Source organism: Tenrec ecaudatus, chromosome X, assembly GCF_050624435.1.
Source record: "Tenrec ecaudatus isolate mTenEca1 chromosome X, mTenEca1.hap1, whole genome shotgun sequence".
NCBI lineage: Eukaryota > Metazoa > Chordata > Mammalia > Afrosoricida > Tenrecidae > Tenrec > Tenrec ecaudatus.
This window is the reverse complement of record NC_134548.1, coordinates 149,152,006-149,171,733: the sequence shown is the minus strand read 5'-3', so window position 1 is coordinate 149,171,733 and position 19,728 is coordinate 149,152,006. Positions and strand designations below refer to the sequence as shown.

Sequence of the window (19,728 nt, the reverse complement as noted above, 5' to 3'; positions counted from 1 at the left end):
CTTGTAAGAATTCAAGTTATTAAGCCCTTAAAGAGCTGAACCTTTCTGGCTCATTTGAATAGTCATTTGCCAAGTTTCCTCCTTATCTCCATCCCAGACTATGCTGCTTGTCTCTGTTCCCATTTCCTAGTTGAATTCAGCTTTTCCAAAGAACCAAACAGGAACATCTCATTCAAGGCCCTCACCCCACTTTTTTTTCCTCCCACTCTAATAAGAGGCTGTTGTCCTTTAAATCTTTTGTTCTTGATATATGTAACGTATGGTTTTCCATATACTATTGGGTCCTTTGTAGGCTGCAACTTATTTTATGAATTAACCTTCCACACAAGTTTGTAGCCATTTTCCGCTGTGGAGATTCATCTTCCCAAGAAATTCTGTTGCGTTTTTTGTTGTTGTTTGTTTGTTTCTTCTTCTTACATTTTCCTACAAGAAATCAAATAAGTTCTAGGAAATGCACTGCAAAGAAATGTTCTTCCATTAGTCCTGAATTCTCACCAGTTTATGGATACTTGAGTTCCACAAATCTATAGCTAACTCTTGGCCAGTCCTACTCCCCCCCTGTCCCCAGATCAATTGTACTTGTTTATTGATGAACCGGAAACAGAGCCCTGGCAGCACCATGGTTCAGTGCTTGACTACTACCTGAAAACTCTGCAGTTAAAGCCCACCAGCCACTCTGCAGTCTGTTTCCACAATTTGCAGCCTTGGAAACTCTTATAGGGTCGCTATGAGACAGAATGAGCTGGACGGCTAGGGATTTCCTTGGCATGATTAACCATACGGTAATAAATGAGAGGGAGAAGTATTGTCATGTGTGTATTTCTTTTATTTGAATATGATATCTGACGTTCTGTATGATATCAGAGAGACATACTTTCTTCAAATGTTTCATTGGAGGATTTTAGTCGCATGAAGATTTTGGCCGAAACTGATTCTCGGGGTAGTGGGAGTTTATACAGTGATCAAACTTGAGCGACCTGCTATGCCAGCTGCAAGTTCCTTTTTAAACGCTCCAGTGGGCGGTTACCCAAACTGTGTGGTAATGCAGAGAGTCATTTCTTGGCTTTTGTAGGTACATTGAGGGAGCCCCGGTTGTGCGGTGGGTAAATGTCTCAGCTGCTTGCCGAGAAGTTTGAAATTGAGACCTACCAGCCACTCGACAGTAGAAAGTTGTGACCGTCTGCTTCCCTCAAGATAATGATAGTTTTGGCCACTCTGCCTTGGAGGGTTGCTCTGCATCGGCATCAACCATCAGGTCTTTAGGTTAAAGACAAAGCAGCTCAGAGTACTTCACAGAGAAAAGCTCTGCACCCCATCGTTTCCTAACCCCCACATGCTAGAGCTTCTAGTCACCTCTGGTGCGAATTTGGTAAACACAATGGATTGGATCAAGAATGCTTAATATCCTGAACCCTTTCAAATACATATGTAGTTTTTAAATGTTTAATGTGAATTAGGTGCTGGGAAGAGTTAAATGATTAGATAATGATTTTCGCATTCTAGAACGTGAACAACTTCCCTCACTTCTCAGTGGCTTGCTGTTTCCCTCCACCATTTTCCTCCAATGCAGATATTTTAAATATTCACTACGCAGGCAGCAGCTGCCCAAGAAAATAAATAAACCCTTGCCAAATGCACAGGAACTTGATAATATTGAAAGTATCTGTGTATATAGGAATTGTATCTACATATGCGTCTCAACCAATCTTGATGAACTCTAGATTCGTCACTCATTCCCAAGAGGACTTTCCCCCTTCTTGGCCCAGTAAACTCCATCAGTTTCTACTCCTAGGATAGCGTTGGATTTGGTCACCTTCTGGAGAAAGAACACAGAAAACTAGGAAGCTAGCAGAGGCTTTCTGTTTTGCTGTCTGTGTGAAGATGAGCATAAAGCCTTTAAGCTTGGACCATATCCAAATACAGCTTAAGGTTTGTATATGAGATCTACATTTACAGGTGATCTATCTGACTACTGTATTTTGCCAAATTAAATATCACCTTTCCATCCATGTCTATCCACTCTATTGCTAGATTGCATTTGGTGATATGTGTTATTTGTACCTCCCTTTGTTATTTTTGTCAGCACTGCCCTTAAGAAGGAGGACCCGGAGAGCCTGGAGTCAGGCCCCTGGACTCCCATCAGTGATGTCATATAAGGTGAAGCCTGATGAATGTCATTAGTTGGTTCTGAAAAACACTTGGATGTATCCATATAAGGCCATGGTGAACAGGAATTGGTAGAGAACGATGATGTTATAATAAACATAACATTTCTGGTCACTAAGTCTCTTACTTAAAAAAATCTCTAGTTGTTAAAAAGCTAAGATGTTCAGTTATGCTTTCTATCCTTACTTCAGTAGGATTCGGTGCTTCTCCTTGCACCCCACTTTGCCAATGACTTTATGGGTAAGTTCTATATATATGTTTTGTAACTCTCGCTAACCATGCTACTTTGATGCACTCATTTACTATGTACTGGGTATCTGTATTAATCACATTAAACAGTAAGCTCCTGGGGTCAGAGACCACGTCTCTCTTGTTCAAAGTTGTCCCATCATTATTTAGCATAGTGTCAGGCACATCGAAGACATGCTAGACCAAGTTCTCTGAGAAAGGGATATAAAGATGGAATTAGACGTGCAAGAGATTTACTGCGGAAAACACATGTGAGGAGAAAATAGGGAGGGAGCTGAAGGAGGCCAGCAGAGTCATGTGACTGGTGGAGGTTGGACCCCTGTGGAGGAGAAAGGGTGGCAACGACACAGGGAGAACTGTAGATTGTAGCGCTGTTCTGAGAAAGCTTTGGGAATGTCATTGGGAAGTCCTCAAGCCAAAGTCCCCTGTCAGCAGAGTGTCCTGTGTCTTATGGGATTGACCCTGCTCAGTCACTTCCTGAGAATTGTGGTCATGGAGCAACATGGTGATGAATTCAGAAGGCAGTAGGTGGTCCCAGTAGTTTATTATGCTCCCCTTAGGAGGACACGCGGGATGTATATTCCCGTGCCCGTCACAGGAGGTGTTGAACAAGTGGATCTTTTAAGGGGAGAATTTGAGTAAAATGGCAGTTGCAGAAGAGGAAGGAGTTTGGACTTAATGGTCATCGAACCCTAATGTTTGCTAACATTAATAGAGGATGTGAAATTATGGAACACACTCTCTCATCCCTCAGATCTCTGCTCGGTTGATACCTAATAAAAAGAAGCCTACCCTATATAAAGTATAGCCATCCCCCAGCCACGGCCACTCTCTAGCTCCCTTATATGTTTTATAAATATTTTGTTTAATCAAGCAACTTTCCTGAGGTATAATTGGCACACAATAATCTGTACATAATTGTAGTATGTACTCATATGTACACGCATCAAGATAATGATCAAGATAATGTTTTCCTCAGCCCCCTCCAATTGCTTTACTACTCTTCGTAATCCCTCTTTCGCTCCTCTCCTTCCCCTCGACCCCAGCCCCAGCAACTAATGACCTGCTTTATGTCACTACTGATTGGTTTCTAAAGTGTTATATCAATGGAACCACAGAATATGTGCTTTTAAAATACCTGGCTTCTTTCACTTTGCATAATGTGTCTGAAGGTCACCGAGGTGGTGGCTAGCAGCATTCCTTTTTTATTGCTGAGGAATATTGTATTATGTGAACATATGCCACATAGTTTGATCTCACAACTTGACTTTATTTTCTTTATAGTACTTATTACCAGTTGGCGTTATGCATTTGTGTATGCACACACATGTGCGAGTGTGTGTGTGTGTGGCTGGTATTGTGGTTGTTGCTTTTTTATTGTCTCCCAGAAGGGCAGTTCCATGAGGACAGGGACTTTTCCTTGTTTCCTGCTCTCTCTACAGTCATGGGCACATAGTAGGCAAGCCATAAATATTTGTTTGAGAACCCTTCCATGAACTTTCACATAGATGACTTCCATGGCAGCAGAAGCATATTGAATCATTAGTGAGGAGTTAAGAAGGACAAAAGTTTCTATCATTGGAAAATTTGATGAATGATGATCGTGAACTGAGATACAGAATTTATGTGATGGAACTGTTACGTATGTATGTGTGCGTGTGTGTGAGAGAGAGAGAGCGCGCGAGACAGAGAGACAGACTCATGGAAAAGATACTGCGTTTTGTTTTCGGTATGTTGAGTTTGAAATTCTCATAAGATAGTTGAAAGTTTGGGATTCTGGAATGCTGGAATGAAGTAGAGGGCTATATTGGGGGTTCAACTATCCATCATTTGGGTTTACATAAGATCACCCAAGAGGATGCTGTAGAATGAAGGACCACTTCAGCAATAGGCAGAAAAGGAGGAAATACGGAAAGACAGTCAAAGCAGGTGGTGTGTGCAGGGGTAGTGAGGAAGGGGTTAGTTTTACCTAAGCCAGCAGTTCTCAACCTGTGGGTCGCAACCCCTTTGGGGGTCGAATGACCCTTTCACAGAGGATGCCTGATTCATAATAGTGACAAAATTACAGTTATGAAGTAGCAACAAAAATAATTTTATGGTTGGAGTCACCACCACCTGAGGAACTGTATTAAAGGGTCGCGGCATTAAGAGGGTGGAGAACCACTGACCTAAGCAAAGCAAGAAGAGCATTTAAGTATAGTGTTTTCAGAAGAAGGGTTGGCTGATAACTGAGACGAGAGCTCGGATGCCCAGATAATGGAATAGGTGAGATTGTTCACTTAACTAATCTTTATGAGGATACAAACCCGAGAATTCGGAATCAAGTATCTCAGACACGCAGAGGACCAAGAGGCTCGGCATTTGTGATAGCGCTCGAATGCTGGCGTTTCATCTGTATATTAATATTTGTATTTGCGACCACAAACCTGAATGTTTTCCTTTTTGACCTTTAGTTAAAACACCAACAAAACTTTGATATGAGTTGATGCTTTAATCATTTACCTTGAAGAGCAACCTCAAGCTGGCTAGGCATACATTTTCTTTGGAAATAATCGCCGGGATTTTGAAAATGGTTTCTGCATCATGTTCTCATTCATAAATTATAGTCAGGAAAAAGAAATCATCGCAGTGAAGATTGATCTCTTAACAGACAGATTAAATATTGGTGTTCAATGACTTACATGTAGTGCTGTAAATTCATTTCTACAGAATTCATGCATCAAAGCCAGGCAATTCATTCTGATGGTTAGTCTAAAAGACTCAGTCATAAGGATAATTGGAAGAGAGCAAGGATTAGGGAAAATAAACACTAATTTAGAATTATCAAGATTTTACTATAAAGACATTGGTTTTTCCCTGTTATTGTGTGTCTATATGTGTTGCATTTTGCTTACTGAAGCATGAAAAACTTGTTCATTTCAGGATCAGATTTGCAAGTATGTCTCCCCAAGGGCCCAACATGCTGTTCAAGAAAGATGGAAGAAAAATACCAACTAACAGCTCGATTGAACATGGAACAACTGCTTCAGTCTGCAAGTATGGAACTCAAGTTCTTAATCATTCAGAATGCTGCGGATTTCCAAGGTGAGATCATTGCTGTGGAATGGCATCACGATTTGGGCACCGGCCTTTCAAATGCCAAGTGTTATTTATACATTACCACTCCAGGATTAATGCTAGCTTCAACTACTTCTCATTTGGAGAGTCTAGTTAAGGAAAAAAAACCCATTATAATGGGACATGTCAAAAATCAGTGTCCAGGTATGTTTTTTGACATGTGTGGAAAAGTAGGACATCTCTGGGGCAAGTGTACATGATGATACTTTCAGCGAGTCTGTAATACTTATTTTTTAAAAATAAGGAATGGAATTCCAAACCCCTTGTCTCTCAGAGGTGAAATAGCTCCTGGAATGTGCATAAACTTCTTCTGACCACTAGGACCATTGAAGATGGAGAAACTGGTTTGTTTCATGGACATTTTTCCATTTGTATGAGTGGTTACTTCTCCTCTGTTTGTGAGTCTGTTTTCTTTCCATGTCTGTCTGTGCCTAGTGCAGAAGCAGCTGTGACATTGCTGGAGCAGGTTGGAAGTTACCCTCCTCTCGAACAATGTGTAGGACTAGCTCAGTAGGCTGAGAAGCAAGATCTGGCAAAGGCTAGTGACTATGATTATGACGGTGATGGTGATTATGGTGGTGATGGTGGTGATAGCAAGCACTTCCATAGAGCTGTACGCTAGATGACTCTACACCCAACTCATTAGATCCTTACACAAATCCTCACGAGGTCATTATGAATAGTCTACTCATTTATTTTATGGGCAGAAAACTGAGGCATAGGATAGCAAAGGCAGGATTCGAACCCAGACCACCAAGCTCATAAAATCTACACTTTAAACCAACTTAAGCTGGCTCCCTTCTGTGGCTGGGAAAATTAATCGTGGACAGTGGGCCTTTCCCACCTCCCTATCTCACCAGAAGGAACCAGCTGTCTTTTTCTTGGCCCACAAAAGCGAATTAGGGTCTGAAGGAAACGGACAATAACACTTCTGACTAGTAATTGCCATCACAAAGCTTGAGATGTGTGGCACCTTTACAAGAATTCTCCTTGGGAATCATAAGTGGGCTGATTTTGTGGATTATAATGAAATGCTTAGAATTAGCCAAGGAAATTATTCTAAGAAACTAATAAAGCATGCATTCCCAGCAGTTTATTGGGCCAAAGCCTCTGGAGGATGTGGGGTTGATTATATGAAGTATAATGTATACGCGTGACGTTTTTGTTAACCTATTTATGCAGTCAGACTCTTGAGCAGAGTTTGTTGAGACTAACAATTTAGAGACAGAATGAATAATTTAAGTTGATTTTAAAAATACATGTACCATTCCTGTAGTTCTTTGATTGGTTTGGGAGTTGAAAGTGGGGTGATAAACAGTGATGTGACATGAGAATTCAGTTGACAAGGAGCCCTGATGGCTTAGTGGTAAAATATTTGGCTGCTAACCACAAAGTCATCAGTTTGAAACCACCAGCCGCTCCAGAGGAGAAAGCTGGGGCGTTCTCCTCTCCTAAAAAGTTACAGTCTCAGAAAGCCACAAAAGCACTTCTACCTTGTCTTATAGGATCTCTAGGAGTCAGCAGCGCCTCGAAGGCCGTGCGTTTGCATTCTTTTATAACGAAGAATCAGACTCATGGAGCCTCAAGGTGCCATTTTAGACTGGATTATTTGAAAATGGTTTAGTTCCCAGAATAATCAGGTCCCCAGAGGTTATATGGCATCCATTGCCTGGTTAGCTAGAGCAGGGTAGACTGATCTCTCTAGTGTCCCAGTATTCAGGATGCCCATCTCAGGGCCCTGCGTGTCAACACTCATATCTCTGTGGAGCCTCCTGCGTTTTACAGAGTGTGCTTTCAAGGCCTGGGACAGCATGACGCTAGGAGGGAAAGGAAGTTGTGAATAGAATTTGATTGGATTAGCTGCTAGAAAGAACATGGAGATTCAACGCCTGGCAAGTGAACAAAGGGTAGAAAGTGAGGGTTCTATGTCCACATACATACACACATTGTTTCATGAATTTTATACACAAGAGAAGGACAACCCTTGCCCAAGGAACATGAAGAAGACAACCCAATGATGTCAGAAGTTATTGCTGTGCCCTTCCATCTTCACATCCTATGTACTTGTTCTTTATCTCATTTTGTTCCCTCCATCCTTTGATTTCTTGTCTTTCCCCCCTTTTGATGTGGAGCAAATTCCATCCCCCCAAAAAGAAATCATAGTTTCAGACTCATGGCACTCAGGCTACAAGTGGAGTGACATTGCTGCACCCCCTTCCCCCGCCAGTCTTTCTGTAACAAATACTTGAAGAGACAAGACAAAAACTTAGGGGCAACCCAAACACTCCCTGCCATCTAGGGTATGCCAACTCATAGTGACCCTATAGGGCAGAGTAGACCTGCCCCTGTGAGTTTTCAAGATTGTAAGTCTATATGGGAGAAAGAAAGCCCCATCTTTCTCCCATGGCGCAGCTGGTAGTTTGGAGCCTGTTCGTCTTGCAGATCATGGTGCAACTCATAACCACTACACCACCAGGGCTCCTGTGGGCAACCCAGCGAGTGCTAAATGTAGATGTAGTATTAATTACTAAGAAAAGCATCTACCACATATACTCATGTATAAGCCGACTTTTCCCAGCACATTTTTAGTACAGTTTTTTTGTGGTAAAATTAGATGCCTAGGCTGATATTCGGATCGGCTTATACTTGAGTATATACGGTATTTCATTTTTTGGTTCTAACTAATTTGTATTGAAATAATTCTAAATTGGGGAAGGGCCACATGCTCCCCCGTCCCTCTTTACAAGTCTTTCCCTCCCCAAGCTCGTGGTAGACCAAATGATTTAAACCAATTGCCCCAATACTTTGCTCACATGACGTGTGATGTGCTGGCTTTGGGAGCTATTTTCAACACCACGTGAAGTTGAAGAAATCTCATCTTGATCTTGGCCTAGATCCACAATCTCTTTAGGACTCCTCCGGTTGTCCACATTGTGGGTATTTAAGCAGTGAGTACTTTCCGCAAATATGTGCACAGTTCCCCGGGCAATCGCTACCGTCTCAATCTGGGTTTTATGGCTTCGTTTGCAGGAAGCCTTTGCCCTCATAAATGAGCCTGGGGCCCTTGCTACAGTGGTTGGAGTGCTCTCGTGCTAATGTTGTTTTGATAATGATTGAAGCATTAAAAAAAAGTTGTTCTTTATTTTCAATCTTAGCATTGCCTCGTTTCCTCAATTTAATTTACCTAGAGGTGCTTAGTAAAATGGGACAGCACAATCGCTTTTTGTTTCTGCTTAATTAATTCTTTTGGAAAAACTCTACTACAAGTAGGATTTTTTCTTTCTCTTCCCTCCTGCCTCATATTCACGATGATGATGATAATGATGATAGTAGTACTGGAAATGTATCAAGTGCTTACTACAGGCTGCTTGCTTTTTACACAGTGATCTCATTATTTTCCCTGGCACCCTATGTGGTGTGTCCTGTAATTATCCCCGTTTTCTACACGAGGAAACTCACTGGTGCCATAGCCTCTTCGGGGCCACCCTGTGCTATGGCTTCCCTTGTTCTTTAAGGTGCTTGAAGTGAAGCTTGAGCCATTGCAGGATTTGTAGTCCATGTGAAGAAAACTGGGTTAGAAGACTACACGTTTCACCTCGTCTCTAGCACCTCAATAGTTTCCATCCCTAAATTTCCTTTTATTTGCAGGATTTCTTTAAGACTTCCCCCCTTGGATTATCCAGAATTTAGAGTATGCTCACGGTGTGCCTGTCTGTCAGGTGATTCCAGCCTTTTTCAAGGTACATGGGTTGTTGGGCAGAGCCGACCACTCTTCTAAGTTTAGGTCATCTTTACACGATTTATGATCTCGCTGTCTAGTTAATCGTGGAAAGTTATGCACAATGGCTAGAGGAGTCCATATGAACGAATGTTTACAAGAGACAGTAAGGGTGCAGGACCTGAAGGTGGGTGGACTCAATAATACACGGGCGATGGCAGGGCAGTTTTGGGATCTCGGTAGAGGAGTCAGGAGCCCTGGTGATACAATGGTTAAGTGTTGGTGATTCTAACCCATTAGATCAGCGATTCCCAACCTTCATAATGCCGTGATCCTGAATATATATTTTGGTGAACCCCCCCAACCATAAAATTATTTTCGTTGCTACTTCATCACTGTAATTTTGCTATTGTGATGAATCGGGTGACCCCCGTGAAAGGTTCATTCGACCCACGAAGGGGTTGTGACCAATAGGTTGAGAACTGCTGCATTAGATGCTCTGTAGGAGGAAAGCTCAGTGAGCTGTAAAGGTTCCAGCCTAGGAAACCCTGTGCAGCAGTTCTACTGTCTGACACATAGGGTTCAATAACAGTCCACAATGGACACCATGCATCCCAACAACGATGATACTTGAAACTTAGGTTCTTCCATTTCTGAAGAGCACCTGTAGGAGGTGGCATTAATAAGTTTGTGGAACAAAAGTCCCTTATCTTTTCATCCCATTTTTCATCAGCCTTTTAAAGCCCCTTCATAATTATAGTTAGTCCACCAACTGGACGGCTTTGGGTCAATGTATGAAGAAAGATCCAATTATGTTCACTTTTGGTGTTCGGCTAGATTGCCTAGAGAAACAAATCCAGGGACACTCATATATGTCTAGGAAAGAGCTGTATATGAAAAAATAATTTTACATCAAGAAGGGTACCCCAGCCCAGTCCAACTCAAGTGCACAGATTCGATGTGAGCCGGGCTCTTTACAGACTCTCAGAGCCACAGCATGATGACACAGAAGGGGAAGCCAGAAGCAGGGAGATCCCAGGCCAGCAGGTGCAGAGGCTTGTGGATTCAAGGTCAGTGGAAACATAGCAAGGCTTTGACAGCTCTCAGGTGGCAGGCACAGAGTCCCAGCAAGCAGGAATGCAAAGAAGCAGAGAGAGAGAGAGAGAGAGAGAGAGAGAGAGAGAGAGAGAGAGAGAGAGAGAGAGAGAGAGAGAGAGAGAGAGAAAGGAAGTTCCCAGCTTCTCTCTTAGAAAATGGTCACACCTCCCAGGAGGTATCACCAGGCTACCACCTGAGGAACAGGTTAGACTCCACACCCCGCAAGTACAAGTTGACATAAAATTGAACCACCATGCTTTTCTTAATATTTCTCCCCAAATAAATGAGCAATGGAGGACACATTTAGGTGTGAAGTCAGAAAATCTTAAATTCTAATTCTAGGGCTGCATTTATGAGCTTATGACCTTGGGCAGGTTACGGAGCCATTAATAGCCTCCAATTTCTTACCTGTAAAATGGGATTGATAGCAGTCCTATTTACTTCCCTCGTAGAGAAAATGTGTATGAGACTTTCTTGATAACGCAATCCATTGCCATGGCGGATTCTGACTCACAGGGTCCCTACAGGAGAGAGCATAGATTCCATGGAGCATCTGAGGCTCTACGTCTTTGTAGAAGCAGACTGCCTCATTCTTCTCCCTTTGAGGACCTGGTGAGTGCAGCCCCCTGATCTTTCGGTTAACAGCCAAATGCTTAACCCACAGCACCACCAAAGCTCCTGACGATTGTTATATTCATTCATTTTTTTCTTTTATCTGCACCACTTCCTTCAGGCGAAGCCAGGTAGATGATGCATTACTATTATAGACATTAACCAGGACAAAGTTGGGGTCCAGCACGTAGTGCAACAACTTTTGCCACAGATGGACGATATGCAAATAGCTCCAGTGGCACAGGCGACCAAATACTTAGCCCAAGAAAGTTTATTGCATGCGTTCTTGGTTGTGAAAATGAGCTGTTAAAAAAGATAATCCTGCCAGGAATAATCCCCCTTTCTACTTCCAGAAGCATCTCTTCTGGCTCCTATCTGGTAGATTTCATACACAGGCACAAAAGTAGACCTGGAAGGAGGTGTGGTGTTTAGGCCCTATTGGAATTGTGCTTTCTGGTCCACAGTGTCAGTGCTCCGAACTCAAAACCATATTTATGACCATTGAGTCCACACCGACTCAACAGGGAAACTAGGACAGAGCAGAATTGCCCCTGAGACTTTCTAAGGCTGTAACTCTGGGAGTGGAAAGCCTCCCCGTTTTCCTCAGGAGCTGTGAATAGATTTGCAACACCCACCCTGTGGCTAGAAGCCAACAAACACATAACCTGTTCTGCCACCAGATCAAAAGGTGAGTCCAAGTCTTGAGGAGCCCTGATGGTGTCATGGGTTCCACAGGACGCTGCTAACTATAAAGCTTGAAACCACCAACTGCTCCTCTGTGAAAGATGAGGCTTTCTGCTCCTGTAGAGATTCCATCTTGGAGACATCCACAGGCGTAGTTCTACTCTGCCTTATGGGGTCGCTGTGAGTCAGAATCAACTTGTTGGCCCTGAGTCTGGTTTTAAGTCTAGAGATCTTGGGGATTGGCAGACTTCTCCCATCTACCTGCCTGCCAAGAGGAGCTGAGCAAGCAGGTTCTGACTGGGGAGGGGTGGCGTTTCTATCCTGCTTCCCTTTCTCCTTTTTCTCTATTCCCAGCTGCTCTTGGTAGTTCCTCCGCTCTCCTTCTCTGCCACCTTTCTTTTTCTCCCTGATACCCCCACCCCCCACCTTCCCAAGCCAAATCGACCTTGGTTAGAACACCCTTTTCCATCAGCTCAGAGTAATTTCTCCAGTCATTTCTGCTTGAAATAACGGTTTAGCGGGCATTATTCAAGCCAGCTTTTTTTCCCCTTCGCAGTTAATAGGTGACCAAATAATTGCTTGAATGTTGATAAACATGTCTTTGAGATTAAATCATTTGTTAATTTCATTTTTGTATGTAGTTGGGGTGCTTTAAGTGAGGACTGAGCAATTTTTCTCCTTTTCACAATTATTTCCCCTTGATTAGTCTGACAGCTAGCTCCTGCCTGTGTGCCAACTCTGGGTCCCACTGAGTCCCCCACTCAAAGGGCTGGCCGCTCTGTCACAACCCTTTCTTCTTTGACAATTATGTATAGAGGGGTGGAGGTGGAGAGCTTAATTACATTGATGTCTAATCAGAACTTAATTCATTTGCCAGGCTTAAGCATAATGCCATTAAGCGGAATAGAAGAATTTTAGACACGCAAAGCATGGCCATGAGTGAAGTTATATATCCTCAAAAATGTAAATTATTAATCAAACCACTCATCTGTACAGCATAGCTCCAGTAATCCCATTTTAAAAGGGTGAATTTCTCATCAGAGCCCCCAAGATGCTGGCTTTAATTAGTGTACTTTTATGGCGCTGACTCAAAGAGATATTTCGGTGACAAAGTTTTTTTCTGTGTGTATGTGTTTATAAGATTCTTTAATTATTCCTGTGATTGGAAAACCAATCAGATACTGAGTGTTTAAAAGTCAGTTCCGTTCTAAACTGAAAACTTTTGGATTCAATTCAGTTGCAAAATTCTGCGGCTTTTGCAGCGCCAGCGGCTGGAGGACTTGTAAACCTTTCCTGTGCCCTCTATTGATTTAGAAGTCAGTCATTAGACTGAAAACTGTTTAATGAAAAGAGCTTAGAAAAATGACTCAGTGTGCAGGCTGAGACTGTTCTGGGGCCAAGCAGGAGGGCAGGAGATTATGCAGATTAACTCTTTTACTCAGACCCAGGCCCCCCTCCCCCCAACAGGCTTCGGAACTCTCTTCCTCGCCCACCTTCACACTACTGGGCCTAATAAAGCAAATGAAAAGACGTTCCTGCCCGCTAGAAGCTTCCAGGAAAAATACCACCTTTGCCTAGAGTAATGACTGCCCTCCCCTTCCGTGCTGGGATTTGTTTACTTTCCCGCAACCCCCATACTTCTCCTCCTCCTCTTGCTGTCTCTCTGAATGGCAGTACCCGATAGTGCTGTCTGAAAGCATAGGTTTGAGGTTTGAGTTCACCTGTGAGCCCCGTGGGGCTAGAAATGTGTTCCCTCGAAGCTGACTGTGCTTGCAGTGAAATTAAAATCCCCTCTCTCTTTGTTGAGGAGCCCTGGTGGCATCGTGGTTACACTGTGGGCTGTGATCTGCAAGGTCAGTGGTTTGAAAGCACCAGGCACTCCTCAAGGAGAAAGACCAGGCTTTCTACTCCTGTCAAAAGTTATAGCCTTGGAAAACCCACACGGGGCCAGTCAACCCTGTCCTACAGGTCACAATGAGTTGGCATCAATTCCATGGCAGTGAATCTGGAGTTTTTAGTTGCCAAGGGTGCCCCCTTGTTGTCCTCTGCTTCCTTCATCCTAGCTGCAGTCAGTCGCCTGACCTTGTATCAACCTTCCTATTTCCTAGGTCTTTCCCATCTGTGCCTTCTCTGGGTCTCAGTTCCCCTCAGCTGTCACAGGAAGATGCCGAGCTCGAGCTCTAATTTCAGTTCTACCCTCAGTCATCAAATAGTGAGACCATAAAGGAAGACACAAGTGCTTTTTGCACATTTAGTCTCCTCTCTTGTCTCCTTATCCAGCAAAGGAGGATTCAGCTCAGAGGTCATTTGGGCTAAATTGTAACACATCCAGGTTGGGCTAAAGGTCTCTGACTGACACAAATGTTTTACACTCACCTGGTAACTTATATGTGGACCATTTCAACCTATCCTGTGGTACTTTGAAAGAAAGGGCTGGGGATCATCTTTCATAAATATTACAGCCAAGAAAACTCCTTGGAATAATGCTATCCTGTATCATGGGTGGGGGGGTGTGTTGCCATGAGTTGGAATCAACTTGCTGATACAGGTTTAGTTTAGGGGTAATTAGGCCCTAGTGGACTAGTGTGAAGGAAGTTGTGGGCTTGAAGTAAGGATCAGAGAGCTTCTCTGTGCACATATTGTGAGAGACCAATGAAAGGATGCCTGATTGGACCTGAAAGCATCAGTTAGCACATGTTTCTTGAACCTTGCTAAAATAAACCCTAGTACATGGTGTGATGGTTAATACTATGTGTTCACTTAGTTGTTTGGTCAACACTGGACTAATTTCTTTTCTATGATGTAACATAATGTAATCATCTTCCATATTGTGATCTGATGTGAGTAGCCATTAGTTGAAAAGTCATCATTTGAAAGCCAATCAACTTCCTTGTGGCTTGACCTGTGTCCAACATATATGGATGTTGCTGTCTCTTATTCCTGCATCAGACTTGTCATCCTCTGACCTCCCGTTCTTAGGAATATGAGCCAGTAGGCTGCCGCTTGACGTTCTGATTCTGGATTCATCTTTCTCTGTAATCACACAAGCCAAGAGAAGCCTCCTTCCTGGCACCTGACCCATAGATTTGGGACTTAGCAGCTTCCACAACTGTGTGAACCATTTCCTTAAAATAATTCTCTCTACCTAGCTAGATGTAGGTGGATGTATGTAGATATGTACTTCACTGGTTTTGTTCTTTTCAAGGATCCAGCCTAAGACACATATTTTTATACTTGCATTCATAATGTGATATAACCATCCTCCATTTTGTGAACTGATATAAGTAGCTCATTTATTGAGCACATCTATCAATACTGTTCTTAGTTGCTTTATCTCATTAAAACCTCATAACAATTCTATGTGATTGATAATATTGTTATTCATATTTTACCACTGAAGAGACAGAGACACAGAGAGATTAAATAATCTGTCTAACATCACCCAACCAATAAATGGTAGAGATGGGAACTGGACCCAGAAAGCATAGCTCCATTGCCTGTGTTCTAAGCCACTGTGTTAAACAGCATCTGTGTATTTTGTCTTAGGTTTTCTTCCTAACTCTACCTTTCCTTCCTCCATGGGAGTTCTATTGTGTTGAATTCCAATCCATTGGATGAACAAGTATCCCTATGTCTGAAAAAAAAAGATATTGTGGAGAATTCAAAGATAAATACCATTTTCAACTTACCTTTGGGTAGTTCCTAATTCAGACACCAAGAATGAATGTAGTCTAAGCTGGAGTGAAGACTTGAAGCACTTATTGAAGAAACTTTCCAAATTGACATAACTCTTAAGTTCCTCATATGTGGATGAAGTCATTTGACTTGGGCAAACAATCAACACCTATGGAAGCAGCAATGACATCAAATGACATATTGTATTGGGCAAATATGCTGCCAGATAGCTCCTTCAAAGCTTAAGAGCAAAGATATAACTTTGAGGGCTAGGGTGTACATGACCCCCGCCATGGTATTGCTTGCTCCACTTCATGTCTATGCAAGAGCTGGAAACCAAAAACAGAAGACTGTAGAGCAGCGCTTCTCCATCTGTGGGTCACAACCCCTTTTGGGGGTCGAACGACCCTTTCACAGGGGTCACCTGATTCACAAAAGTAGCAAAATGACAGTGATGAAGTATCAACAAAAATAATTCTATGGTTGGGGGGTCACCACAACATGAGGAACTGTATGAATGCATTAGGAAGGTTGAGAACCACTGCTGTAGAAGAATAGATGCCCTTGAATTGTGGCGCTGGTGAAGAATATCAAAAGGACCACGAACGGACAGAGCAACAAACAAGTCAGTCTTGGAAGATCCACAGCCAGAATGCTCCTTAGAAGTGAGGATGTTTCCCAGGGACCAGCAAATGGGGCCAACTTACTTCCAGAATTCTGAAGACTGGGGGAAACACCCCTATATACAGACTCCTTTTCAACTCCACCTTCATTGGCCAAGCAGCAGCCAACAATAAATGCAGTATTGCCTTATGAACCGATTGTGTTCCCCAGGTGTTTTTGGAGTATTGTGTGTTCCCACAAGTGTATTTGGGGGAAATCTTCAAGAGCAAGTCCGGGAGCAATGATCCTTCTAGGAGACTGGGGAGGTCCTTTGGAGGAATCTGGATGTGATGAAGGAGGCGATAGTTCAGGCAGAGGAGGTGACTGTCGAGTTTGCTAGGGAGCTGGAGAAGCAGGAGAAGAAACATGTCTTTGGAAAACAGCAGCCGTGTCCCTGAAGACTGTGAGTTTGGCGAGCAGGAGACCAGGGAATGGTCCTCAAAGAAGAAAAAACAGAGGCCCCAAGAGGCTCCACAGAAAAATGGAATGGAAGACCCATGTAGCTCTGCTCTCCTCAAACCCAAGGGGGGAAAATGTTTTCTAAGGAGGAGTTGGTTAGTAGTAGTGATCTCAAAGAGATGACACTCCCTAAAAGGAAGAAATCCAAATCTCTCCCCAAAAGCAAACAGCTAGTGGTCCTGAAGAGGCAGCCAAGGGCAGGAGTGTCCCAAGAAAAGGGAAAAACTCTCTTCGAAGGAGGAGCCCGTCCATAGTGAACGTGGAGGCTGTTAGCAGCAAGAGCAACAGCACCAAGAAACAGACAGAAATGAAACAAACAAACAAACAAACAAAAAAGCACAGCCCAGGAAGATTAGAATGGCCATTCCCAGGGGTGGTGTTTCCCAATCTCTGGCAATAAAAAAGAATGCTTCCTCAAAGTTAAAAACAAGAAAGATAGAAAGAAATGAGTATGATGACACTTTGTCTCACCTGCTTTGGTAGCAGGAGGAACCAATCCCTAGAGGACATTGTGCTTTGTGAAGTTGAGGGTCATTGGAAAGAGAGAAGACCCTCAGTGAGATGGATTGACACAGGGGCTGCAACAGTGGACTCAAGGTTGAGAGCGATTATAAGGACCCTGACCGTGTTGCATTCTGGGTTTTCCATACAGGACCCATGACAACAAGTGTTGTAAGAGAAATGCTGTCAGAAACCATTTAATCACTCTGTAGGTGGATCTAGGGTTTGTGGCGCATGAAAGTTTACACAATTGGGGGGGGGGGCGGATTCTCCTCAAGAAAAAGAAGACGAAATTCAAAATACAAAATGCCCATGGCTTTTGTGAGGTTTCCTGTAGCTTAAGCCTTATTAACTTCCGGAGAAATCCACCTGTGTGGGGGAGTATGCTGTTGGGAAGATGAATTCCAGTTGGAGGGGACGGACTCTTAGAGGATATGGCCTGTCTGAATTCTCCAGGCAGATGCAGTTTCTCGGTCATAGAGAGGGGCAGGTGGGGGATTGAGGTAAATCAGTGCACATTTCTTTCCAAATAAAATTAAAATCCTAATATTCTGAATTGCTTTATAGATATCATTCTTCCTGAGGCCCGTGGCTAGTCTCAGAGGTGTTCATCCAGGGCATTGTATGGGGTGGGCTTGCATCCTAGCTGCAAACTGATTTGGGTCCAAGTTCCAGCTTTGATACTTTCTCTCGGGGATCAAGAGTGTTCGTTGCCAGGGAGGACGAACAACAGAAACGTGTGTGAAGGGAGACAGCGGTCAGTGTAAGATATGAAAATAATAATAATTTGTAATTTATCAAGGGGTTACAAGGCTGGGAGGAGAGAAAGAGAAGCCGATACCAAGGGCTCAAATAGAAAGTAAATATTTAGAAAATAATCATGGCAACATATGTACACATATGCTTGATACAATTGATCTATTGTTACAAGAGCTATAAAGGCCCCAATAAAATGATCGTTTAAAAAATAAAAAGAGTTTGTGCCATTAATTGAAGATAAATTCAAAGGAGCACTAGTGGTGCAGCAGTTAACCATTTGACTGTTAAAGGAAAGATTGGCAGGTCAAACCCATCCAGTAGCTTTTTGGCACCAAGATCTGTCAATCTCCTGTACAATGATAGCTGGGAAAACTATGGGATAGTTCTATTCTACCACATGGAGCCACTACAAGTCAGAATCAGGTCAATGACATGGAACAACAGCAAATCAGATGAAGGGCATGAAGACTTCAGGCATTTACTGATCTGTGAGAAACAAATGCATGGCTACATTGTTTTTGTCATTCTCCCTTGTCTAGTTATAATCAAAATTGCATATGAAATAGATTTGTTTTGCTTTGCTCCATGGAATGTCACATCTGGTGCATACAAAGATATGTGCTCTTAAAAGATGCTTTGGGTTTGTTCTCATGACCCAAGAGGACATTCTATGAAAATGTAGAAAATACAGAAAGGCACAAAGTAGATTGTACTATAGCCCCTCATAATGCTATTACACAGAGATAGCCACTTTAAAACGTTTTGATGTGTTTTCTTGCCTTGTCACTATATGTCTGTGTGCATGTGTGTGCTTGTATGCATGTGAGCAAGTGCTCGCTTATGGCTATAGTGAATGTACAGTTTCTAAATGGTCCTCTGGTGGTCTGAATGAGTTCATGTCACCTCTAGATCCAGGAAGCCTTTAGATTCTGATTTTGTTGGGTTATATTAGGAAAGGAAAGAGAACAAAAAATGTTTAAAGGAAATCAGAATACCTACTCTCCTCCTTTTCTTTGAAGTCCCTCAACATTAGTTCTCAGCCTGATGAACAACATCAGGATCATAGGGTTTAGACTGAGTTCAACTTTATTCCCTCCCCTGGCACTCTGCTTTTCTTTTCTAGCACTTAACAAGTTTGTTTTATTATATGAATTGGTTATTTGATTAACATGGGTCTTCTTTATTAGATAATGTGAATGTAAGGCTAGTGTATGTTCTATTTCACCCTTGTATCTCTAGGTGAGCCATTCAGTAAATGCTTGAATGAATGGAAACACACACACACACACACACACACACAGTTAAATTAAAACTAAAACCAAACTCACTACCATCTAGTCAATTCTGACTCATAGTGACCAAATCAGACAGGGTAGGCCGGCTCCTGTGGGTTTTTGAGACTGAAACTCTTAATGGGGGTAGAAAGTCTTGTCTTTCTCCTGTCATGCAGCTGGTCAGTTCAAATTGCTGAACTTTCAGTTCATAGCCTAATGTGTAACCCATTATGCCACCAGGTCCCCTCATAAGTAGAATAAGTAATATTCATAGAAACATGTTCAAATCCTCCACTTCCCCTGCAGCAATTAGTATAACCAAATAGCAAGGAAAGGCTGTACCCCATTACCTGCAATACTGACCTCTAGGTTTTAAAATCTCTTCTGACTTATGGGCTTAGAAGTCTAGATAATGGGCTGATACTTGCCCACTAACATGGAAGGTCAACTATTTCCCGTAGCCTCTGCCTCAGCATCCCCCCAAGCTGCCTGAATATAATTTTTTTTTCTAGCCTGACGTAAGTTATTCCCAGAACACTGTGAGAAAGGGCAAATGTCACAGAGTTGTCCCTTATCACCAAGAATCATGAGAATGTTGACACTGGCCAGCTTCTCCAAACCTGCACTGATGTACCCTCCCTCCCTTTCACAGTCACTTGAAGGGGGACAAGGTACTTTGAGGGTCTCTTTATGTAGCAGGCCAGGGCATTTGTATTGTTTCTTTCCATCTCCATAGTATCCCATTGGAAAGCC

The 19,728-nt window shown here is 42.8% G+C and overlaps 1 protein-coding gene across 2 annotated transcripts in view; it reads left to right on the top strand.

Annotated features, from left to right (window-relative positions):
• GPC3 (glypican 3) overlaps positions 1–19,728 on the top strand; it is a 444,594-nt gene that overhangs the window by 32,031 nt on the left and 392,835 nt on the right. For both annotated transcript variants that reach the window (XM_075539171.1, XM_075539172.1), the window contains exon 2: positions 5,338–5,499. In XM_075539171.1, the coding sequence (XP_075395286.1) occupies positions 5,338–5,499 (162 nt within the window). The remainder of the gene's footprint in view (positions 1–5,337; positions 5,500–19,728) is intronic.